Here is a 27,522-nt window from a genome sequence, read left to right on the forward strand (position 1 = left end):
AAGTTATCAAAAAAATTGAGTTTTCACCACACACCCTTGCCGTGGCGCCCCGCCAAAGTTTGACATTTCGCCATAAAACACGAAGTCCTCATAACTCCTCCATACATTATCCAATTTGTCCAATATATCTCACGCTTCATGACGGTTCTGTCCTGAACACATCTATGTGTCAGTATTGCGTCATACTTATAGCGCCACCTATTGGTGAAACAGGAAGTCCTCATAACTCCTCCATACATTATCCGATTTGTCCGATATGTCTCACGCTTCATGACAGTTCTGTCATGAACACATCTATGTGTCAGTATTGCGTCATACTTATAGCGCCACCTATTGGTGAAAAAGGAAGTCCTCATAACTCCTCCATACATTATCCAATTTGTCCGATATATCTCACGCTTCATGACGGTTCTGTCCTGAACACATCTATGTGTCCGTATTGAGTTATACTTATAGCGCCACCTTTTGGTGAAACAGGAAGTCCTCATAACTCCTGCATACATCATCCGATTTACACCAAATTGCTGACGCTTCATGAAGGTCACCTTCTGAACACATCTACGCGTCGGTATTGAGTCACACTTACAGCGCCACCTACTGGTGAAACAGGAAGTCCTCATAACTCCTACATACGTCATCCGATTTACTCCAAATTGCTCACGCTTGATGAAGGTCGCATCCTGAACACATCTGTAGGTCAGTATTGAGTCATACTTATAGCGCCGCCTACAGGTCAAGCAGGAAGTCATCATAACTCCTACATACATTATCCGACTTACTCAACATTTCTCAAGCTTCATCAAGGTACCGTCCTGAACACATCTATGCATCGGTATTGAGTCACACTTAGAGCGCCACCTACTGGTGACAGGAAGTTTCTCTCAGTACTGGACACCGAAATAGCACAGCCTTTAACGGCGCCGCACCCCGACACGCGTGGGGTGCGAGGGCCCGCTCAATGCTGCTCGCAGCCCTAGTTATTCTTCTCCTTCTTCTCCTTCTTCTCCTTTACTCCAAACAAATGCCTTTTAGGCGGCCTTAACATCGATGAAAACGGATGAAACTTTGCAGATACGTCAGTCCCGGTGAAAAATTTGATAATTCATGGGTGACGGAAATGGGCGTGGCAAAACGGCTCAAGAGCGCCCCCTGGAAAATTTAAAATGGCGAGCCCCACCTTTCAGTTTGATGTAGGGGAAAGAAATTCGGAGGGCACATGTATTTCATCGAGACACACTAAAATGTCTCTTGGAGCTATACCCAACATGCAACAGGAAGTCCGCCATTTTGCTCTTAATGTGCCATTTTGTCCTTGTTTTGACCATTTCCATGCCTCGTACTTCGACGAACTCCTCCTACAGATTTCATCCGATCAACTTCATATCGGGTCAGCTTCATCTTAAGACCTTTGTGATCAAAAGTTATCAAAAAAATTGAGTTTTCACCAAACACCCTTGCCGCGGCGCCCCGCCAAAGTTTGACATTTCGCCATAAAACACGATGTCCTCATAACTCCTCCATACATTATCCGATTTGTCCGATATATCTCACGCTTCATGACGGTTCTGTCCTGAACACATCTATGGGTCAGTATTGCGTCAAACTTATAGCGCCACCTATTGGTGAAACAGGAAGTCCTCATAACTCCTCCATACATTATCGGATTTGTCCGATATATCTCACGCTTCATGACGGTTGTGTCCTGAACACATCTATGGGTCAGTATTGCGTCATACTTATAGCGCCACCTATTGGTGAAACAGGAAGTCCTCATAACTCCTCCATACATTATCGGATTTGTCCGATATATCTCACGCTTCATGACGGTTCTGTCCTGAACACATCTATGTGTCAGTATTGCGTCATACTTATAGCGCCACCTATTGGTGAAACAGGAAGTCCTCATAACTCCTACATACATTATCCGATTTGTCCGATATATCTCACGCTTCATGACGGTTCTGTCCTGAACACATCTATGTGTCAGTATTGCGTCATACTTATAGCGCCACCTATTGGTGAAACAGGAAGTCCTCATAACTCCTACATACATTATCCGATTTGTCCGATATATCTCACGCTTCATGACGGTTCTGTCCTGAACACATCTATGTGTCAGTATTGCGTCATACTTATAGCGCCACCTATTGGTGAAACAGTACGTCCTCATAACTCCTCCATACATTTTCCGATTTGTCCGATATGTCTCACGCTTCATGACAGTTCTGTCCTGAACACATCTATGTGTCAGTATTGCGTCATACTTATAGCGCCACCTATTGGTGAAACAGGAAGTCCTCATAACTCCTGCATACATCATCCGATTTGCACCAAATTGCTTAGGCTTCATGAAGGTCACCTTCTGAACACATCTATGCGTCGGTATTGAGTTACACTTACAGCGCCACCTACTGGTGAAACAGGAAGTACTCATAACTCCTACATACATTATCCGATTTACTCCAAATTGCTCATGCTTGATTAAGGTCGCATCTTGAACACATCTGTAGGTCAGTATTGCGTCATACCTACAGCGCCACCTACTGCTTACAGGAAGTCCTCATAACTCCTACATACTTTGTCCGATTTACACAACATTTCTCACGCTTCATCAAGGTACTGTCCTGAACACATCTGTGCATCGGTATTGAGTCACGCTTAGAGCGCCACCTACTGGTGACAGGAAGTTTCTGTCAGTACTGGACACCGAAATAGCACACACTTTAACGGCGTCACACCCCGACCCGCGTGGGGTGCGAGGGCCCGCTCACTGCTGCTCGCAGCACTAGTTGGTTTTGAGTTTTACAGAGAATTGACGTTCCTGGACTACCGGATAAATGCCAAACCGGTTGGAACCGCAAGTATTTTAATAATTTGAAATGACTGCCACTTAAAGTTGTGTTAGATGATGCTAACTTCAACCTCAATTCACTGTATTGTCATGTTAACTTAATATGCTCAGATACATATTCTTGAAAAAAAAAGAAAAGACATCACTCCAATTTATCAAAACTGCGGTCTATGATTTATTTTGTTATGTTTATGTGCCTCCGGCGCATAATTTCTAAGAATTGGTGTTACCCACAAGAGTGGTGAGAAATTGAAATGTCTTTTATTTTGTCTGTCTTTTATTGTATGTAAACTGGCCATGCAGCTCTGTCTGTGCGTCTGACGGCCCACAGAGACAGCTGCATGGTAAAACAAATGTGTCACGTATTATTTCTGAAGTTTGTTTACAGAGTAGACACAGGCACGGGACGAGAGATGGAGGCTGCCCCAAGAATTGGATACAACCGGGGTAACCGACTTCCCATTTAAGATGGGCTGACACCTTGGGGCTGACACCTTGGTTCGTGGGGACGCTGGTCAACCGCCTCACCCCCACGTTGCCCAACTGACTGTGGGTAAGAGATAGATATGATCTAGGCTAAATTTAAGAATAGTAACCAAGTGGTTGTCAGACCCAAGGAACCATCACGTCCTAAGCGTGCTCATAACCCTCTGTCCTCAAACGCAGAAATGTGGTTATTGAAATTGAGCTCAACTTATAACACCCCTAGTGTTCTTTTGAGAGCGGTTTAGATAAATTATTTGTTCATGGTTTGAGAACCCCATAATGAAGCTATTCATTTATTGTTTTGGTTTGAGTAATGCATTTTTTTCCATTTGTTCACCCTGATTTAAGGGAATTTTTGTTTTCACCATTAGAGGGCGCTGTTTTACATAATGTGTTGGCGCTCCCCTTTTTAAATGATTATTTTGAATAACAATTTCTTGTTAGAAACAAGGGCTCATGGTTTGATGAGACGGATGTATTGTTTTATTTTAGGAAATGGCCATAGAATTTCTAAGAACTAAATCTAATTGGTGCGTGAGCAGGTTAATTACCTTGATCAATTAATAATGATAAATAAACAAAGGCACTGCTTGGAAATAGACTACTGCAGAGTCTATCCCTGATTTAGCAGACATAACCCTCATTAGACAAAAGCTAGCTCCACTTGACAAGATTACATGGACTGACGAGCCCGACTGGTTTTGACGATGACTAATGCACTCTGTTTAAGTATTTCTGACTAAAAAGACTTGACTCTGTTAAAAGGACTTGGGTCCTACTTGAAACCAGTGGCAACTACCACTGATGCTGTTTTAGACCTAGTAGCATTGCGCAAGCGATTTTATCCATGTCCTGCATGTTGTGACTATTCATAATTTACATCGCACCTACACACAGCGTGGCTGCTGCTTTAATAAGAATGAACTGTTGACCGTGCATTTCAAAGATGCACTGTTCTTAACTCTGCTTGCTCCTCCAGAAGGCAGAGACATGACTCAACATATTGACCGAGATCAATTAAGCCACGCTCAAACCTCTCAGATATTCTCCTCTCACTCTGAATTTGAATGTGAATGAATGCTCATTTCATAGTTAGCATAACCTATACTGCATATTCCATGCTTTCATTATATTTTCAAATTAGCACACTGACCAGATCATGTTTCAAAAAAGAGGGGGAGTAAAGGATGTTATCAAGTTAACTGGTTGTTGCTAATGAAACAGACTAGTAGTAGTGAAGAAGGTAATGAAGAAGTTGAATTGAAGGTAGTGAGGAAGTTGAATTGAAGGTAGTGAGGTGGTTGTAGTTGAAGGAAATTAGAAAGTAGTTGAAAGAACGAGATGCAGAGCTGAAGAAGAAACCTAATGTGTAATATTTTAAGATGGTGGCAAAGGCCAAGCTCCTATTGAAACCTCTGATCCTGTGTCCAGTATGGCTGCTAACTCCGCTGCTAAAAGCTGCGGTCCGGTCCTGTTTTGTCTATGCTGTCTCTCATCTGCGGATTCACAGGTCTGCCGACCTGAGAGAGCCGACCTGCATCATTTCCAACCAGGCCAATGGGTTGTGAGCAGAGACCTGAAACCAGAGTGCCCGTTGGCTGGGCCCGTATCAGTTCCTGCTGCTAACTCAGACGTAGCAGAGAGGACTTTGCGGGTACACGCCAGCCACTGCAGGCTGGTTCCAAACCAGGACGAGGCCACCCGGCCTGAGAATTCCAACAACCAAGATGTAATATCCTGTGTCACCACCAGGGCGAAAGCTCACTCTCTGGTCTCCTCAGATGAGAAATCAGACAAAAATTAACGCACTACTTTTCCTCATTGCTGTCAGGAGGACAACTCTGACCACCACTTCAGCAAAACACAATCATGGGCCACCACACTGTGGCTTCCTCTGAGGAGGAGCTATTGAAAGAAGTGACCTTGCCTGTCACCTCCTTCTCAGGATCATTATGGCAACGTGGATAAGCGTTTGTCCTATTTGAATGTTGCACTCCACTTGACTGTTGAGACGAAGATGAATGGAAAATACTACATTCTGCATATATAAGATTTGAAAGCAACAGAGATTTCCAGGTTATACTGTTGAAACTGTGACTGGAGTTTAGTTTAGAGTGGGTATAGAAGTATTGAAAAATTCATAATTATAAAGTTGATCTTTGTAGAAGCTGTTCCAGACTATTCTCAGGGGACTGTGTGTAACTGCTATGCACCGAACTACATCAACCAGGTATTAAAATGAAGCCTAACAGAATTGCATCCACAGGGCTGAACTTGAAAAGCGAGTTAAACAATTTGAAGTGACCTCTTCAATATATCACAGCATGTATTAATACTTTCAGATACAACACATAGATTAGGACAAATTAGTGTTTAAGCAGATTTATGAGATGTGAAATTAAGGTTCAGAGAGCCATTCCAAATGGCGTATTTTTGAGCTATAGGGAAATAGCGTATTTAACTTTAAATTACAACAGTGTCATATGAATGTTATCTTGCTCATGTAATGTCCAGGATTAAGAAGATTGATCACACTCAAATGCAGGGAATTCATCAGCAATCAAACTAGACACCATAGAGCTGTCTCGAATTTTCTATTTAGTTTCAGTATATTATTTCTCTCATGAACGCATGACACATGATCGCACAATACCAAGTAATTTCAGCCTTAGCTACAGAAGTAAATTACATGGAAAAGATTGTGCTACAAAATAGACTTCCCTTAGAGAGAATACTGGCTATATCTGCTGTTCGGTTAGTTCAGATCCTGGATATTCTCAAATATGTGTGTTTTCAGTTGTATGTTCTTCATCGATATTATTTTTTAAATATTCTTAAGTGTATGTTTAAATGCTGTTCCAGATATGCCTATGCTGCCTAAATAATGATAGAAAAAGTTAAATTTACTATTAATTCAATTCAAGATCTTAATGATGTCTGTGCCATTGACATTGACTATTTGGAATATTTTGATACATAATCTGTTGGTTCTAATTTGAATTTAAGGGTTTTCTTCTAAAACAAATAGGGTTTTTCCCACTCAGTCATGAATATATGATGTCTTAGATTAATAATCATGGTATCTTTTTACCTTGCTTATGCCAAATTAAGGTGAGGAGTGTTGGTACGTGATTGCATATGAGAAGAAAATGATCTTGGTGTGTTAAATAACTTGAGTTTGTTAAATCTTTATTATGCTCCACCTAGTGGAGAAATAGATTACTTCCTTTCCATATGTGTAGAATAGGGTTTTTGCCAAAGATGTTGGATTATTTTTATGATAGGCCTATTTTATAATTTGATTTCACATTGTTGATTCTTTCATTTCTATTATAGTTGTGGATATTTAATCCACAAAGTGGGGAATTGTGAATGAATTTCAAGTCTCAACAAAGTGTTCTGTTTTCCCCCTGGACTGTAATTCTAAACCTTGTAGTTCGTTCTCATAGATCAGTCTGTCAGAACTACAAATCCCTCCCTGTGTGACATCACTTCCCTGTCTTCCCCCTGAAACTGTCACTTCCTCTTCTCCTGTATAAACCCCCGACCCCTCCTCACTACTCTCACTCTTGCCTGGAATCACTTCCGGTGCGAGGGTCCGTTTCTGCAGAATCGTATTAAGAATAAAACTACTGTCTTTATTTAAAACCAGCTTGATCGACCACTCAGCGTGTTCTTTGACAATCTAACTAAAATAAGGATAAAAATCCTTTCACAGGGTCCACAGAGACTACAGGTACCAGGGTTCACAGAGACTACAGGTACCAGGGTTCCCTCTGAAAGACAGAATATCAGAGTAGTCCTGTCTGCCTGAATTTAGGAAATTATATTTTTTTTTATTCATGAATTAAAATTTTGCAGCATTTTTTTTTTTTTGCACAACCCCCCTGCCCCCCCCCCCCCCCCCCACACACACACACACACACACACACAGACATATGCGCTCCTGGTGTCATGAAAATTGTGAGTCACATTTCCTCTCGCTACGATCGTTGTTGGTGCCGAGAATATTGTCGTCGTCATTCGTCAGCAACAATCCGATCGTAGCGCAGAGAATGTGAGCCGGAGAATAGCCAGTCTGCGCGCTGGCCTGTGCGCATGCGTGCTGGAGCAAGTGGGGAAAGGCGTGTAAAGATCATATTACAGAGGCTAAAGACCCCGTATTTGAAAACCACAACAAATGCCTCGCGTTGAGGAATCTCAACTGTCGATTCATCCAATCTGATTGATGAAAACAACCGTTTAGCAGCCGAAAATAGATTTTTAGAAACTGCATTCTCGGTGCCCCGATCACCGTCATTACATGGATATACTGGCTCGCGCTGGATTTTAAATTTCTTCTACAGGCCTCCGAACTACACCAAAGTCATCTCGGTGAGTCAAACTTCTTATAATATGTCGTAAATAAGGTCCAGGTTGTCAAAAACGAGCATTGCCCTTTAAGCATTCATGGGCGGAGGCCTATGTTCTCTGAGCACCATTTCTAGTTGACTTAAGCAAAGTCTTTATGGGACATGACAGTACGAACAAATAAATTAATGAACAAACTAGAAATGTAACCGACAGCCAATTTACGATTTTTACATTTAAATTGAGAAAAAATGATGTTGTAAAGCATTTTTCAGGAGTTTTGATTGTAAAGACTGTGGAGAGTGGAGGTCTTACGCGTGGCCTGGGCATCCTGTGGAGGACTGTAGTATCCTTCTTTACAGCGACAGCAATACTGGCCCAGCTGGAATCCTTGGCCTGTGATTGGCTCACACTGGGGAAGTAAGAGGCCGTGCAATAGCATTGAGATGCATCTCTGTCATTTAAAGAAACTTCAACTTCTTTTTCTTTTTCTATCTCTATATTTGTAAACAAAAAAAGGTTTTTAGAAACCATAAGTGCAGATGTGGAAAAATCGGCCAAGACAGAAGCCAATCTCCACCTGATCAGCTCCTTTCAGATCAGTGGGAAAACATATTATTAAGACATTTTTGACATCAAACACTGCATCAACATCGAGCCTCATACTTGTGCAGTAATAGATACTGCACTTTCTCAGTCTAGAAACACACACATGTTGAACGCAGCCTGTGTTAATCTAAGTTAAATCCTTAATGGATACGTAATGCCTCGACCAAGAGCATTATCCCTTTTAGAACAGGGTAATGCCTGCACACACGCACGCACGCACACACACACACACACACACACACACACACACACACACACACTCATACACATGTACAAACACATACACACACACAAACACACACACACACACTACCCCCGACACACACACAGCACATGCATCTAGCCTCCCATGCCCTGACATCAGTGACAGACCTAATAGTTTGCTGAGAGGGTTAAACATTAATGACAGCCAGGGATTACATGGTGTTGTAAAGATACTCTCCTATGGAGAGAGCAGAGTTAGAGAATGGAATGTAATATCGTGTAATACTAACTCATACCTCAGTGACATGAACATTACATTACATTACGCTACTGTCATTTAGCAGACGCTTTTATGATCCACAGTGATGTACAAGAAGTGATAACAATGATGATGATGATAATAATAATAATTATAATAATAATAATAATAATCGTAATAATCATTAATATATTAGATATAATAGTAATAGTATAAAGCACTTTTCATTGAGAGACAATCTCAAAGTGCTAAACGGTTTAGCTAGGCCTACATTGTCTCCTTCCCAAATGTGTTAACTACTGTAACGTTAACATTACCTAAATTCCTGAACTTATCTTATCTTAACCCAACCCTTAGCCTTAACCTAATTTAGCTAAACCTAGCTTCTCTAAACTATAACTTCTTCTGACATTTAAACATATAATGTAAAGAATGTCTACTACATTGTCATGTGTGTCTGAGCAATGTGATCTTGTATTGAGGGATGTTGCTCTTATTCTATACAGAATAATCACATAGTAGAAGACATTGGTCAGTGGTTGGATGTGGTAGAACATCTAAGGCATAGGCTACTATTTACTGTATGGTGACTTGAAAACTGAAAACCTGAAAACTGATCATACAGGTACTGTAACTTTAACTTTAAGATTAATTGCTTAAAGATGCCTGCACACTGCCCCAACCAACACCAACCAACATCAACGTTGGATTGCTGTGCCATGTTTGTTGGTGACTGTTGGCGTCGGCTGGATGGATTTTGCAGATGAATTTTAAACTTCCAACATTCTAACAAGAACTGCCAACTTTAGAATGTTGGATGTTGGGAGTTGGTTGGCGTTGGTTGAGACGGGTTACACAAGGTACAGTATATCTCCTGATCCTACTTGATCTGTCTAAGTAGTGACATTTATCATTTCAGTCTTAAATTGCATGAAAGCAATTACTTATTACATCATAGAACAAGTATTCATACAGTACCAGTAGCATAGATCCCATTTACACCTGGCATTAAAATGCATCTCGTATCCACATTATATCTAGATATGATTTAACCTGATTACATTTACACCTGGTATTAATATGTGTCTCCATTGAGATCTGATTGAGATTAGATTGTTCTATCTAGCTCAAACAACCGAATGCCACATTGGTTTAACATTGCCGTATGTGTTTGAAAATGCATTTGCGTTTGCAGTTTTGTTCAATGTGGTCACAAAGCATCCCTGACTACCACCAGAGGTGGTTTTGGCTGATCAGATCACAATCTGTCTTCAAAATATTTTGGGTGCATTTATACCTGTAAATTACAATCTGATCACCCAAAACGCATTTTAATGCCAGGTGTAAATGAGGTCATAATGTGTCAATCATAGACATATCAAACCTCTGCTCGCTTTATTAAAAAAAATATGTATCATCCTCCATACCACTGTAAAAACAACAGCCAACATAGCATTCCAATCAGGAAATGAGATAATCCCCATGAAACAGAGATTCCGACAGCGAATCTTTGTTTTCCATTTCCACCTGTCCTGTTTGTGTCCTACATGGTTAGAAGGGGGGAGCATCAGGATTTGGGATTTTGTGCCTCTGTTCAGTTGCTGTGGGCCTGTGAGACTGCCGCTGTATGAGGGGGGGGGTTGTTGGCACCACTGGATTATAATCTTAATCCATCAGATCATCCCTCTGCCAACCAGCACAGATATCTTTAAATAGAAGGTCTGGATGAGGAGAGGATTGGGCTGAACAGATTAACACAAAAAGAGAGTCTACTCACTGTAAAAAGGTAGAGGACAGCAAAGGAGTGTGGATGAGAAATGGATAAGTGAAGGATAAAAGAGGCACGAGGTAACAAGTAGGTAGATACTGTGGGTAGATACTGTGGGTAGATACTGGGGGTAGATACTGGGGGTAGATACTGGAGGTAGATACTGTGGGTAGATACTGGGGTAGATACTGAGGGTAGATACTGGGGGTAGATACCGGGGGTAGATACTGGAGGTAAATACTGTGGGTAGATACTGGGGGTAGATACTGAGGGTAGATACTGAGGGTAGATACTGGGGGTAGATACTGGGGGTAGACATTGGGGGTAGATACTGGGGTAGATACTGGGGTAGATACTGGCGCTAGATACTGGGGGTAGATACTGAGGTAGATACTGGGGTAGATACTGGCGCTAGATACTGGCGCTAGATACTGGGATAGATTTGGCTGAAGACACTGGGGTAGATACTGGGGTAAATACTGGGGTAGATACTGTGGTAGATACTGGGGGTAGATACTGAGGGTAGATACTGGGCGTGTGCTCGTTTGTTCGTTCATTTGTTAGCATGAATTACGCCAAAACTACCAGACCGATTTTCACAAAACTCAGTGGAGAGGGGTAGCATGGGCCAATTTAGATGAACCCATTCGATTTTGCCAGCTCCCCACGAGGAGGGTACTAGAGACACAGGGTTTGGACTGGGGGGTGGGGGGGAGAGCCCGGAGTGCACTGAACCGCCCCCTCCCCGCCGGTCCGACCCGAGGGGGGGGGGGCACAGAGCCCTGCCTTCTCTGACAGCCCTTTGTAGTTATTACTGACATTAGTTACACTTTTTGCACTATGCTTTGGGTGTGATGAACTATAGCAGTGCATAACATTTGTGTGCGCGTGTGTGTGCGTGTGTATGTGTGTGTGTAAACAGTGTTTTACCCTCATGGTGGTGCGGTTGCACTGGTGTGTGTGTGTGTGTGTATGTGTGTGTGTGTGTGTAAACAGTGTTTTACCCTCATGGTGGTGCGGTTGCACTGGTGTGTGTGTGTGTCTGTGTGTAAACAGTGTTTTACCCTCATGGTGGTGCGGTTGCACTGGTGTGTGTGTGTGTGTGTAAACAGTGTTTTACCCTCATAGTGGTGCGGTTGCACTGGTGTGTGTGTGTGTGTGTGTGTGTGTGTGTGTGTGTGTAAACAGTGTTTTACCCTCATGGTGGTGCCGTTGCACTGGTGTGTGTTGGCGAACCACCCGTCTCCAGTGGCACACTGGTCCACATCAAAGTCCTGTATGTTCACATCCACACGGATCACCCCTCTGGCACCACACACACACACACACCCATCCATGCACACGCACAAACACACACATCCACACATACGCACACACACACACACCCATGCACACACACACACGCATGCACACACACAAAGAAAATGGCAATTTAAAAGAACAGAAAACACATACAGTAGCAAAATACAAAACATTTATATTTTTTCATTATTATTATTGAATCACGCCATTTTCTACTTCCCTGCAGCTCTTTTGAGGATGTTTAGGGTCAAGGTTAGGGTTAGTTTCCTAACTGAACTTGGGGATTAGGTTTGGGGTCAGGGTTAGGGTCCTGATCGGAACTCTGGGGTTAGGGTTAGGGTTCAGCAGCAGGGCTTGGGTTAGAGTTAGGGTTAGGGTCCTGACCTGAACTCGGGGGTGAGGTCTGGCTTCAGGCCGTAGAAGGACGTGGAGAGGGTCAGCAGCCAGCCGGGAAGGAAGCGGCCGTCCTCGCACTCCAGGAAGGGCGCCTCGCCCCAGCGCACCCCGGTCCGGTTGGTCACGTAGCTGTCGCCCTGATCCCACTTGGGCGTGTCCAAGGTATTCAGGTCGTTGAGGAGCACGCGCTTCGACAGGGCCGGCGTCGATGGCTGGCTGGTGGACGGGAACTTGAAGCTGCTGAACCAGCTGTCGTCGGGGGCCGGGCCAGTGGCGGCGGCGGGGTGCATTTGCTCCCAGGCGTTGGACAGGTCCTGGAGGAGGATGATCTGGACCTTGGGGGCAGAGCCGCGCGAGGCCCGAAGCAGGAGCTGGGGTACGGGGGAGGCGGGGTCGGCGTCGAAGGTGAGGAGGGCGCGGCGGATGATGGGGTCGGCCTCCAGGAGGGAGCGCACCAGGGCGTGGTACCACTCCATGTCCTCGCGCACGCTGCTCTCCCGCAGGTCGCTGGCCTGGAAGATCATGTTCAGGAAGTTGGCGGTGTTGGCCAGGGCGTCCATGGACGGCCGCAGGAGCGCGCGGAAGTTCGCGGGCAGCGCCCCGCCCTGCCCGGTCAGGCTGTATGCCCAGGCACACTCGCCCGACTCCAGGACGGAGGGATCTCGGCTGAACAGGAAGGCGTCCGCCGGCGTCCAGTCCCTCCCCGCCGGTTCCGAGGGCGCCTGCTCGGACCACGGCGGCTGGGGGCTGACTGGGGAGATTCCCGAACTTCCCGTTCCGTTCGTCCTGGAAGCTGCGGGGTACTCCGGCTCTGTTGTGGTCATTCCGGACGGGAATTCTGGGGTAGCCTGGGCAGAGAGGCGGGCAGGGAGCAGCAGCATCATAAGCCAAACAGAGCCCGCTCTGAAATCCATCACGGACGCGGTACCCTAATATCCTTGTTTCGAAAAAAAAAAAAACTCTTTTTTTGGTGGATTCCCCCACCTCAGGAAACGTCACGTTAAGGTCGAGGCCTGGAAATCCCACGCCTCCTCTGTCATCTGTGGTCAATCATACGGGCAGAGGTGTTGAACCAGGTCGCTGTGATGAAAGGGAGCAGGTCTGCAGTGATCTCACATATGCAACAAGCCGGCACTCCATTTGTGTTTCATGCTCGCGCGCACACGCACACACACACACACACACACACTCTCTCTCTCTCCATAAACACACGCGCACACAAACACACCCAACCTCAGATAGGGGATTCAACGGCTTCGGCGTAAATACAGCAGCTCCAGCGCAATCCTCCCTTCAGAGCAGTAATATCCACACGTCTTGTTCCACGCTTCTATTCCCTTCTTCTGGAGCTCCCTCGATGATCCTCGGGTGAGCAGAGACGAAGCCAGCCAGGATTAAAGAGAGAGAAAGAGAGAGAGAGAGAGAGAGAGAGAGAGAGAGAGAGAGAGGGAGAGAGAGAGAGAGATGTGTTTCCACACTCCAGACCGAGGCACACACGCAGAGCAGAGCGGGGGTTTCCTTCCCAAAGTTAAGGGACTCCTTGACGGTGTGTGTGTGTGTGTGTGTGTGTGTCTGTTAGAATAACACAGAGCTCTCCCTTCTCTTCTCCTGCTTCTGCCTCCTGACTCGCTCCACCACAGCTTTGCTGCAAAGCCTGTCTCTCTCTCTCTCTCTCTCTCTTTCTCTCTCTCTCTCTCTCTCTCTCTCTGTGGCGCTGGTCGCCCTGCGCATCCCTCCCTCCCTCTCACTCATTCTGTGATTGTCTCTCAGTATGCTGGGGCTGCTCATGTAACAGTTGAGGTGGCTGATGAGAGTGGCACATCTGGCTGCACAGACTGTATGTGTGTGTGTGTGTGTGTGTGCGTGCGTGCGTGAGCGTGTGTGTGTGTGTTGGCAGAGAAGAGAGGATGATGCAAGATGAAGGTTAAGCCCCCTGTATTTGGGTATCCATCAGAATCCCACACTCGACGGATTAACCCCTTCTACGCCGGTAGGATCAGGAGATAGAAGATCGTTGCTCTTTTTCCCATCCTATTGTTATTATATACCTATATAACACACACACACACAGATACCTGAAATCGTTTGACACACCATGTTCCCAGTGATCTGGATGAGACTGCTCAAACCAAGGTTTTGTAAATGTTCACCGACACAACGGAATATCCCCCAACCTAATTCTGTATTCAGCCTAATTCTGCCTAATCCTCCTAGTTCAGTGTGTGTGTGTGTGTGTGTGTGTGAGAGAGAGAGAGAGAGAGAGAGAGAGAGAGAGAGAGAGAGAGAGAGAGAGATTGTGTGTGGGGGGGAGACAGACAGAGAGACAGAAATGCAGTAACACAGAGAATAAGGATGAGAGAACAGTAAGCAAAAGAGAGAGAGACAAGTGAGTGAGAGAGCAGAGAGAGGAGAAAGAGAGGAGGGAGAGAGAGGAGAGGGGAGTGAGAGAGAGAGTGGGGGAGAGAGGAGTGTGTGTGAGAGAGAGGAGTGAGAGAGAGTGTGAGAGAGAGTGTGAAGGAATGAGAGAGAGTGAGAGAGAGTGGGAGAGAGAGGAGTGAGAGGAGTGTGTGAGAGAGAGAGAGAGGAGGGAGAGAGAGAGAGAAAGAGAGAGAGGGGGAGAGAGAGAAAGCGATCTGAAGGAAGGGATACACATGCTCCACTCTCTGTCTCAGTGAAGGACCAGTCACTGTGGGTGATGCAGGCGAATCCCTGTTTTGATGCCATGGCAACGGGTTTCTGAGAAATCTCTGTCCATTCCTGTGCCCCCCCTCCCCTCCCTCCCCACCCCCACCGTGGACTGCGGACCAAGGGACGTGCTGCAGTGGAGGGTGGGAGAGAACGAGGCGACACGTGTGCGGTTATGTACATGTCTACAGTATGTATCTGTGAGATGTGCGTCACAGTATATATGCACATGCATGCATGATAATAAAAAGAATAATAATAATAAAAATGATATTATATAATACGTTATTATAGATCAGGTTTGTATAGTTCATTTCTCAAACACAATGCGCTGGACAATGAAGTAGAACATTTAAATATTTGTAAATAGCAAAAATAGCTAGAAAAAATATAACTGCAAGCGGCATTGAAACAAGGTCCTATGGCTGTGTTCACACAGGATGCAAATTTTTCCGGCCGCGCGGCGAGTTTACATAGAAAGTCAATACAATTTGCGCGAACTGAGCGGCGGGCGGCACGGGCGGCGCAAATCAGGCCATGCTTACACGTTTGTCAAATTTTGAAATAGCAGAAATCAGAGTTTTTGATGGGTTGTTCTAAGAGTTTTGTGGTTGGTTGTTCACATTGGAACACGTGATAGAAGAAGGGTATAAATTTGCGAGCGCTTTTAAGCATGGGTTGGATGGGTCAAACAACCTTGGTGAGATGACACCGAGTGCAAAATTAGCTAGCGAAACTAGCAAACAACAACGTTTTACAAGCAACTAGCAAACAACACTACTAGCTAGCCAACTACAGTAGCTCACAGTCTTACTGTCATTATTAGCTAGCGTTAGCTACTGTTCTTATAGCTACTGTTCGCATTAGCTAGTATTAGCTAGCTCGTATTCTAACGCTAGTTAACGTTACTATTTAGCTAACGCTAGCTAATGGCAGCCAATGTAACGTAGATAGCTAATGCTAGCTAACCATTCTAACGTTAGCTAGCGTTAGAATAAGAGCTAGCTAGCTATTCACAGTGTAGGCTACACAAGCACCATCCACATCAACACAGGAGATAGACATGGACACAGGGATCAGCCTAATTTACGAAACTGCACCCAGGAGTGGAGCTACTTGGACGGCGCTTAGTGAGCGCTCTCCACATATCGCAATACCCCTGCGCGGGCACGTGCGCCATACGGAAGCCCTAAACGGCCATGCATTCATCCTTTTTTCCCCTCCGTTTTCTCGTGATGAGTTCATTTTCTTCGTTTTCTCGTGATAATAAGATTATTTTATTTATTTTCTCGAGATAACGGGATGATTTTCTCAAGATCTTGAGATAACAAAACACGGCCTATAAATAGCGTAATTGCAGGAAACACGACTCAGTGCAGCAATGTCGGGGAATATCAGTCAGCGTGTGACATTTCTATTCAATCAAGGCCTGACACAGGCTGAAATAGTTTTGTGCCTTGCCGTTACAGATAATGTGCACATTAGTGTGCGTCATCTCAGAAGATTGTTAGCAAGGCTTCAGTTTTATAGGCGGCACAATCAAGCCGATTCAATCTTGAGAAAATTAACTCGTTATCACAAGAAAATGGAGGAAAAAAAATGTATGAATGCACGGCCGCTTTTTCTACACTCAAGCAAGGCTCAAAAGTTTCAAAAGTAGCATAGACACGTTTAACAAGGTGGACCAACTTGTCTATTCTACGGAAGCTCTAAGCGGCCATGCATTCATAGATTTTTTTCCCTCCGTTTTCTTGTGATAACAAGTTAATTAGGGGCCAGGCAGCGTAGCTGCCGGAACCCTATTGTATTTGCCTATATTATTATTATTATTATTCTCCATCTTCCACTGAAGTCTAACTTCCCGTGGACAAAAAATCACCAAAATTTGCACAAAGCTCCAGTCCTATACCCAAAGTCCTCAACCTGCATTGTAGGTCAATAAACCTGAAGGTGGCGCTACAGCAACAGTCTAAAGTTCAAAACTTAAAAAAAATCATAACAAATCAGCCATAGGTGCTATCACTGTAAAACCACCACGTGAATGTAGTCCCAAGTGAGACAAAACTTTCATACGCTTTGACCTTGCAGGAATTTTGAAGTCCATCACTCTGATTTCTTCATAAACTGTAAAACCTATCAAACCTATCTCCTCCCACATTTTTTGTTCAATTGACACCAAAATCGATCTACTGTATCTTCAGACTGTCCTTACCAAACGATCCTCACAGATTTTTGAAATATGAAAAATAGAGCCCACAGCACTTCAAAACGTTTTACTGTTAACAGTTCTGTATAGTTCCTATTAATTCTCGCCAAATCAATGTCTGATCATCCTCATAAAGAGTGACAACATTGGTCACATATCCAAGATGTAGTATGATTTTTTTCAGAATTTTATCTCAAAAATTGAATTTTTAAAAATATGTTTAATTCTGTCCTCTGAAACCAACACTTCATACAGAGAAAACTACATTACCCACAATCCAACGCAAGCTCCACGAATCTGAGACATCGCTGTTGGCAACCCTACCCAACCCCCGCCGAGGATTACAATGACTAAATTGATTGATTGGCAACTGACTGAGTACACAGCTGCTGAAGTTAATGTTCAATTATGAAAAAAAAAAGCTAACAAAACCTGTAACCCACATTTTTCAATCAATTAATACTAAAGTTGCTACACTGGATCTTCAAACTGTCATTCACAAACTCATTGACCAGATTATTGAATTATCAAAATTGAGCTTACAATGCATTAAAATGTTTTACTTATTATTATTATTCTCCATCTTCCACTGAAGTCTAACTTCCTGTGGACAAAAAATCACAAAAATGTGCACATAGCTCCAGTACTAAACCCAAAGTCCTCAACCTGCATTGTAGGTCAATAAAGCTGAAGGTGGCGCTACAGCAACAGTCTAAAGTTTAAAACTTTAAAAAATCATAACAAATCAGCCATAGGTGCCATCACAGTAAAACCACCACGTGAATGTAGGCCCAAGTGAGACAAAACTTTCATACACTCTGACCTTGCAGGAATTTTGATTATTATTATTATTCTCCATCTTCCACTGGAGTCTAACTTCCCGTGGACAAAAAAATCACCAAGATTTGCACATAGCTCCAGTAGTATACCCAAAGTCCTCAACCTGCATTGTAGGTCAATAAACCTGAAGGTGGCGCTACAGCAACAGTCTAAAGTTTAAAACTTAAAAAAATCATAACAAATCAGCCATAGGTGCTATCACTGTAAAACCACCACGTGAATGTAGGCCCAAGTGAGACAAAACTTTCATACGCTTTGACCTTGCAGGAATTTTGAAGTCCATCACTCTGATTTCTTCATAAACTGTAAAACCTATCAAACCTATCTCCTCCCACATTTTTAGTTCAATTGACACCAAAATTGATCTACTGTATCTTCAGACTGTCCTTACCAAACAATCCTCACAGATTTTTGAAATATGAAAAATTGAGCCCACAGCACATCAAAAAGTTTTACTGTTAACAGTTCTGTATATAGTTCCTATTTATTCTCGCCAAATCAATGGCTGATCATCCTCATAAAAAGTGACAACATTAGCCACATATCCAAGATGTAGTATGATTTTTTTAGTTCAATTGACACCAAAATTGATCTACTGTATCTTCAGACTGTCCTTACCAAACAATCCTCACAGATTTTTGAAATATGAAAAATTGAGCCCACAGCACATCAAAAAGTTTTACTGTTAACAGTTCTGTATATAGTTCCTATTTATTCTCGCCAAATCAATGGCTGATCATCCTCATAAAAAGTGACAACATTAGCCACATATCCAAGATGTAGTATGATTTTTTTTTAGAATTTTATCTCAAAAATAGAATTTTTTAAAATATGTTTAATTCTGTCCTCTGAAACCAACACTTCATACAGAGAAAACTACGTTACCCATAATCCAACACAAGCTCCACGAATCGGAGACATCGCTGTTGGCAACCCTACCCAACCCCCGCCGAGGATTACAATGACTAAATCGATTGATTGGCAACTGACTGAGTACACAGCTGCTGAAGTTAATGTTCAATTATGAAGAAAAGCAAACAAAACCTGTAAAAATTAATAAACATATCTCATCCAACATTTTTCAATCAATTAACACCAAACTTGCTACACTGGATCTTCAGACTGTAATTCACAAACTCATTGACCATTGTTGAATTATCAAAATCGAGCTTACAACGCATCAAAATGTTTTACAAATGTTTTACGATACGAATGTACAAAATGAACATTGGAATGTCAACTTTCTTGTTGTCCTATTCTCTCGCTTATTGCTCCTAAACTTGTCGGAAATTGCCTGGCCCCGCCTCATCGCTGCGAAGCAGCTTTAATTATTATTATTATTCTCCATCTTCCACTGAAGTCTAACTTCCCGTGGACAAAAAATCACCAAAATTTGCACAAAGCTCCAGTCCTATACCCAAAGTCCTCAACCTGCATTGTAGGTCAATAAACCTGAAGGTGGCGCTACAGCAACAGTCTAAAGTTTAAAACTTAAATAAATCATAACAAATCAGCCATAGGTGCTATCACTGTAAAACCACCACGTGAATGTAGGCCCAAGTGAGACAAAACTTTCATACGCTTTGACCTTGCAGGAATTTTGAAGTCCATCACTCTGATTTCTTCATAAACTGTAAAACCTATCAAACCTATCTCCTCCCACATTTTTAGTTCAATTGACACCAAAATTGATCTACTGTATCTTCAGACTGTCCTTACCAAACGATCCTCACAGATTTTTGAAATATGAAAAATTGAGCCCACAGCACATCAAAAAGTTTTACTGTTAACAGTTCTGTATATAGTTCCTATTTATTCTCGCCAAATCAATGGCTGATCATCCTCATAAAAAGTGACAACATTAGCCACATATCCAAGATGTAGTATGATTTTCTTTTAGAATTTTATCTCAAAAATTGAATTTTTTAAAATATGTTTAATTCTGTCCTCTGAAACCAACACTTCATACAGAGAAAACTACGTTACCCATAATCCAACACAAGCTCCACGAATCGGAGACATCGCTGTTGGCAACCCTACCCAACCCCCGCCGAGGATTACAATGACTAAATCGATTGATTGGCAACTGACTGAGTACACAGCTGCTGAAGTTAATGTTCAATTATGAAGAAAAGCAAACAAAACCTGTAAAAATTAATAAACATATCTCATCCAACATTTTTCAATCAATTAACACCAAACTTGCTACACTGGATCTTCAGACTGTAATTCACAAACTCATTGACCATTGTTGAATTATCAAAATCGAGCTTACAACGCATCAAAATGTTTTACAAATGTTTTACGATACGAATGTACAAAATGAACATTGGAATGTCAACTTTCTTGTTGTCCTATTCTCTCGCTTATTGCTCCTAAACTTGTCGGAAATTGCCTGGCCCCGCCTCATCGCTGCGAAGCAGCTTTAATTATAATTATTATTATTCTCCATCTTCCACTGAAGTCTAACTTCCCGTGGACAAAAAATCGCCAAAATTTGCACAAAGCTCCAGTCCTATACCCAAAGTCCTCAACCTGCATTGTAGGTCAATAAACCTGAAGGTGGCGCTACAGCAACAGTCTAAAGTTTAAAACTTTAAAAAAATCATAACAAATCAGCCATAGGTGCTATCACTGTAAATCCACCACGTGAATGTAGTCCCAAGTGAGACAAAACTTTCATACGCTTTGACCTTGCAGGAATTCTGAAGTCCATCACTCTGATTTCTTCATAAACTGTAAAACCTATCAAACCTATCTCCTCCCACATTTTTTGTTCAATTGACACCAAAATTGATCTACTGTATCTTCAGTCTGTCCTTACCAAACGATCCTCACAGATTTTTGAAATATGAAAAATAGAGCCTACAGCACTTCAAAAAGTTTTACTGTTAACAGTTCTGTATACAGTTCCTATTAATTCTCGCCAAATCAATGTCTGATCATCCTCATAAAAAGTGACAACATTGGCCACAAATTCAAGATGTAGTATGATTTTTTTCAGAATTTTATCTCAGAAATTGAATTTTTAAAAATATGTTTAATTCTGTCCTCTGAAACCAACACTTCATACAGAGAAAACTACGTTACCCACAATCCAACGCAAGCTCCACGAATCTGAGACATCGCTGTTGGCAACCATACCCCACCCCCGCCGAGGATTACAATGACTAAATCGATTGATTGGCAACTGACTGAGTACACAGCTGCTGAAGTTAATGTTCAATTATGAAAAAAAAAAGCTAACAAAACCTGTAACCCACATTTTTCAATCAATTAATACTAAAGTTGCTACACTGGATCTTCAAACTGTCATTCACAAACTCATTGACCAGATTATTGAATTATCAAAATTGAGCTTACAATGCATTAAAATGTTTTACTTATTATTATTATTCTCCATCTTCCACTGAAGTCTAACTTCCTGTGGACAAAAAATCACAAAAATGTGCACATAGCTCCAGTACTAAACCCAAAGTCCTCAACCTGCATTGTAGGTCAATAAAGCTGAAGGTGGCGCTACAGCAAAAGTCTAAAGTTTAAAACTTTAAAAAATCATAACAAATCAGCCATAGGTGCCATCACAGTAAAACCACCACGTGAATGTAGGCCCAAGTGAGACAAAACTTTCATACACTCTGACCTTGCAGGAATCTTGATTATTATTATTATTCTCCCATCTTCCACTGAAGTCTAACTTCCCGTGGACAAAAAATCACCAAGATTTGCACATAGCTCCAGTAGTATACCCAAAGTCCTCAACCTGCATTGTAGGTCAATAAACCTGAAGGTGGCGCTACAGCAACAGTCTAAAGTTTAAAACTTAAAAAAATCATAACAAATCAGCCATAGGTGCTATCACTGTAAAACCACCACGTGAATGTAGGCCCAAGTGAGACAAAACTTTCATACGCTTTGACCTTGCAGGAATTTTGAAGTCCATCACTCTGATTTCTTCATAAACTGTAAAACCTATCAAACCTATCTCCTCCCACATTTTTAGTTCAATTGACACCAAAATTGATCTACTGTATCTTCAGACTGTCCTCACCAAACGATCCTCACAGATTTTTGAAATATGAAAAATTGAGCCCACAGCACATCACAAAGTTTTACTGTTAACAGTTCTGTATATAGTTCCTATTAATTCTCGCCAAATCAATGTCTGATTGTCCTCATAAAAAGTGACAACATTAGCCACATATCCAAGATGTAGTATGATTTTTTTTGAGAATTTTATCTCAAAAATTGATTTTTTAAAAATATGTTTAATTCTGTCCTCTGAAACCAACACTTCATACAGAGAAAACTACGTTACCCATAATCCAACACAAGCTCCACGAATCAGAGACATCGCTGTTGGCAACCCTACCCAACCCCCGCCGAGGATTACAATGACTAAATCGATTGATTGGCAACTGACTGAGTACACAGCTGCTGAAGTTAATGTTCAATTATGAAGAAAAGCAAACAAAACCTGTAAAAATTAATAAACATATCTCATCCCACATTTTTCAATCAATTAACACCAAACTTGCTACACTGGATCTTCAGACTGTAATTCACAAACTCATTGACCAGATTGTTGAATTATCAAAATCGAGCTTACAACGCATCAAAATGTTTTACAAATGTTTTACGATACGAATGTACAAAATGAACATTGGAATGTCAACTTTCTTGTTGTCCTATTCTCTCGCTTATTGCTCCTAAACTTGTCGGAAATTGCCTGGCCCCGCCTCATCGCTGCGAAGCAGCTTTAATTTTCTTTGTTTTCTCGTGATAACAAGATAATTTAATTTGTTTGTCTTGTGATAACAGGATAATTTTCTCGAGATCTCAAGATAACCAAACTTTGTTTTCTCAAGATAATGGGATCATTTTCTCGAGATCTCGAGATAACAAAACGTGGGCCTATAAATAGCCTAATGCAGGAAACAGATTCAGTGCAGTGCCGCAATGTCTGGGAATATCAGTCAGCGTGTGACATTTCTATTCAATCAAGGCCTGACACAGGCTGAAATAGTTTTGTGGCTTGCATTATCCAATGACCAGAAGGAGATTGGACTGTTCCTTAGGTTCTGCACAGGATCAGACCTTTTTCTGTTGAAGACCATCAAGGTTACATTACATTACATTACATTACAGTCATTTAGCAGACGCTTTTATCCAAAGCGACTAACAATAATTGCATTTAACGTAGGAAGAGCCAATGTACTACTACTTGCCAGAACTCACAAGTGCATTCACGGACATGTCAAGAGTTCTCCAGACGGCCTGTGTCCCACACATGCAGTTGTGCACTGGAACTTGCATGCAATTATTGCACTTTTTCAGAATTCATGTCAGAGTTTCTGTCAGTGTTGCAGTGGAATAGGGTGATGGATACAGCGTAAAGTAAACAGGGTCGTCTGTGATAAAGAGAAAACAAAGTCAAGGAACACGGTATGCAATAATAAAGTGAAGAAAAGAGGGTTGTCTGTTGGATAAAGTGTATAAAAACAGGGTATGTGATGAAGTGAATAAAAACGGGTTATGTGATAGAGACAGACATGCGATAAAGTAAAGACAAACAAGTAAAGACAAATGTGATAAGTAAAGACAAAAGGCGCATGTGATGAAGTAAAGACCTCAGAATGGGGTCATTGATGTAATGTAACTGCATTGATATTAAGCAATGAACCTGCACATTTACTAATGTAGGAATTGTTTAAATGTTTTGCGTAATATGCCAGTTTTAGTGATATGTTCACCTTTTTGATACACTGTACTGTTTTTGAAAATGAGTAGGTTATTTGACTGTTGTGTTGATTTACTAAAATGCCTTTCTTTGATTTACATGTATGTTCTAAGATGAATAAGGGAGTGATTAGTCTGTACACACTTGACATGTTTGACATACTTGACAATAAAAATGTGAAATTCATATTAAACTTTTTAGTGGATTCATAGTCATTAGATTTCACTGCTGATGACAGTAGATGCAGGATGAGTTCAGACGCCACTTTTATCAATTTCTAACTATTACAAGCAAGGAGTAAGGAGAACAGGGGAGAGGGATACTACCTTCAGTGTCTGATGGATGAGAGAATTTGAGAGATTAATTTTTCTGGAGCAGAGTCATTGCACATTCCAGTTTCATACAAATGGGAACACCAAATAGCTGCTTATTAGTTTCACTTGAGAATCTCAGTTTAGGTTCTTGTCAAACAGTAAGCACTATTCCTAACAAGGAATCAAAAGCAAGTTGGAGAGTTCTTATTTTATTTTTTAATACCAGTGTTACAATGGCCTAGTTACAGCACATTCCAAGACATTGTCACATACAGTATATGTAGCCTACTGTATAGGACATACAGTACAATAACACTCCCAGCTGGACACACTTCAATCAGCTACAAGAGAACATTCAAACCAGAGAGCTAAGAGAACAGTGGCTGACCAACAGTACAAACACACCCTCCTGTAGCTGTATAACTTGACATTATAAGGGAGGAGGGTTGGTAAGAGTTCACAGTATCAGCATGACTATGGTCCCAAACACCTTGGAGATACAGAGAGAGAGGGGTGGTGATTTAGACATGACAGAGCTTCTCCTCTTCTCTCATAGAGAAGGAGGGTTGCACTTCATACACCAGATTTCTAGTGACCCGCAATCCTGCTGATCTGCATTTCTCAGTCATCATTCCGTACCCAAGGAGTCGCCCAGGTCCCCGTAGCTGGTCAGCTATGTAGTTTATGACGATATCAGGCTCGCTTTGATTGCGCTGCCGATAAAGCTGAAGCCTTGCTAACAATCTTCTGAGATGACACACTAATGTGCACATTATCTGTGTTGAATATTGGTGATTTTCAGAGAAATGCCTTTTAATATGATCCTGTTATTTATTTCCTAATTATGATGATTGACCTCTGAGTATGGCTGTCGGTTTGAGTTTTCGGTAAGAAGTGCCCCTCTTCCATAGACTTATGAGATAAAGACATCTTATGATTGGTACACTCTGGGAAAAACACCATTGTTGTGGTTAGAGATAAAGGCCTGGGCGCCGAGGCGGCGTAGGTTAATGGGACAAAGCAAGGCCACAGAAGAGACCAGAGAAACAGTCTTATCGGAGAAGAGACGAGGGAGGGGGGACACTCAAACCACATAAGAACGTTGCAGCGAGAGCAATGCTTTGATTTTGGGTTCCGACAGCATACAGAGAGGTCAACTGTACATTAGGCATGCCATCGTCTTTTGTATGAAAAACCTTCTGGAATAAATCGCTTTTGCTGAGGCTCAAATCCCGTGTTGGAGAGATTCATTTGAACACCTGAGAAAGGAGAAACTGGACTGTGTGGTACATATTAGAGATTGGGGGTCCGTCTTTTATCGGAAACAAGAAAACACAACGCAGAGCTAATCAAGGACAATAGCAAAAGACGAAGAGATTCATCATCTGTAACAGCAAGGCACAAAACTATTTCAGCCTATGTCAGGCCTTGTTTGAATAGAAATGCCACATGCTAACTGATATTCCCCGACATTGCTGCACTGCACTAAATCGTGTCTCCTGCAATTAGTTTATTTATAGGCCCGTATTATGTTATCTTGAGAAAATTATCCCGTTATCATGAGAAAACAAAGTTTGGTTATCTCGAGATCTCGAGAAAATTATCCTGTTATCGACAAAACAAATTAAATTATCTCGTTATCGCGAGAAAATGAAGAAAATGAACTCGTTATCACAAGAAAACGGAGGGAAAAAAATGTATGAATGCATGGCCGCTTAGGGCTTCCGTACTATTCTACGTTTAGTCGTGATATCGGGTTTGGACCAGGCCCCCAGGATTCAAAATCTAAAGTGAAGCCCTATTGAACCTATCTTTGAAAAAAATGCTCACTGATACCTTTGACATGTGCAGTCAAAGGTATCAATGACGCGTTCTTGTAGTCCACAAACAGATTGCTCTCCCCGCTCTGAGTTAGCGATGAAAAGCGGCTTGCTGATTAATCTTCTTTCGGCAAATATATCCGTTGGAAAACATATTTTTTTATCCAGGCATCTTAGTTTTAACAGTATAATTGTGACTGAACATGTTTTGTTTGCTAATAGGTGGTATTCATTCTGTTTCAAGCTCGGCGTGTTAGCCGCGAACTTCATGCCGCAACGAGAGATCCCGTCTCTGGGTGGACAGCTGTTCAACTCGCCTGGGACCAGGTCCCCTGGAGCTATTTCGCCTGGCTGCCCTTCGCGTTGTTGTGAACAGAATGAATACCACCTACTAGCAAACAAAACATGTTCAGTCACAATTATACTGTTAAAACTAAGATGCCTGGATAAAAAAATATGTTTTCCAACGGATATATTTGACGAAAGTAGATTAATAAGCAAGCCGCTTTTCATCGCCAACTCAGAGCGGGGGGAGCCATGAACGCAATCTGTTCGTGGACTACAAGAACGTGATTGATACCTTTGACTGCGCATGTCAAAGGTATCAGTGATGCGTTTTTTTCAAAGATGGCGCGGTTCAATAGGGCTTCACTCTTTCGAGCAGTTAGTGAATGGAGTGACCCTATCCAGTTCTATTAATACATCCATGGTTTGGACAGTAGCCTACCTAAAATAATCCTGATGTTTCCTGAGGCAGAAATGCATTACTGCTTATCCAATGGGGTAAGATCACCAGCAAGACACCTTACACGTCTGCCTCCTTACATTTAAAGGATCATGATACCGGTCTAAATATGATTTGATCTCCTAAAACTAGTCATCCAACATATATAACATTACCGCAATCCATTTTCCAAATTAAAGCTCACATATTTGCATTTTTACTTAGGCTACATTTCAAAAGTTGAACGTGATGACTTCAAAACCTATTTTTAAATTGTTCCCTCGTTGCACTGACAAACTTGCCCCGGTTACTTTCAAATCATTTTCAGCAGAGAATTTTCATTCAACTTTTGAAATGGTAAGTAAAACGCGAAAATGCAAATATCTTTTAACGTGAGCTTTGCTTCAAAAGTTTGATTGCAGTAATGTGATATAGACGTTGGGTGACTAGTTAAGGAGTTAAAATCATATTTAGACCGGTATGGTCCTTTAAGGCAATACATCACAATATTTGGACCTTTACAAACATGTCTGGTGCCAATTCTCCAATTAGATTTACTAAAAGTAAGCTGAATCGTCCAAACAGTCTACTCAGAAAGATAATACATTGGCATTTATTACCTTTTAAAACTCGCGCCCCCAGGAAGCAGCATTCCGTTGAAGTGCGCATGCGTAACATTGTGCTTAAACAACACAGTAGTAGCTAATTATTCTGGATATCATGCGTTTTTTAGCGCAATGATATCATGGCGGAAGTGAGAAAACTGAAGCGAAACATCACGGAGGAAGCCAGAAAAAGAATCTGACCGATAACGTTAAGACAGTACGACAGTGCACTTACTCGCAGAGCCTGTGGGGGCACAGTTCTGAGAAAACCGGAGAAAACGCTATGTATTGCTTGAAGGTTCACATACAATGGACAAGACAGTTTTAAGCAATTTTGGAAGGTTTGTATGTCTAGAATGCCTG

The 27,522-nt window shown here is 42.0% G+C and overlaps 1 protein-coding gene across 1 annotated transcript in view; it reads right to left on the bottom strand.

Moving 5' to 3' along the window:
* gpr179 (G protein-coupled receptor 179) overlaps positions 1-13,139 on the bottom strand; it is a gene marked incomplete at both ends in the record, with an annotated part of 29,454 nt that extends 16,315 nt beyond the window's left edge. The window contains 3 exons of the mRNA XM_084441378.1: positions 8,003-8,099; positions 11,724-11,832; positions 12,214-13,139. Of these exons, the coding sequence (XP_084297504.1) occupies positions 8,003-8,099; positions 11,724-11,832; positions 12,214-13,139 (1,132 nt within the window). The remainder of the gene's footprint in view (positions 1-8,002; positions 8,100-11,723; positions 11,833-12,213) is intronic.
* Positions 13,140-27,522: the final 14,383 nt, after the last annotated feature.

This window comes from Borostomias antarcticus, assembly GCF_949987555.1.
Source record: "Borostomias antarcticus genome assembly, chromosome: 7".
In the NCBI taxonomy this organism is placed as follows: Eukaryota; Metazoa; Chordata; class Actinopteri; order Stomiiformes; family Stomiidae; genus Borostomias; species Borostomias antarcticus.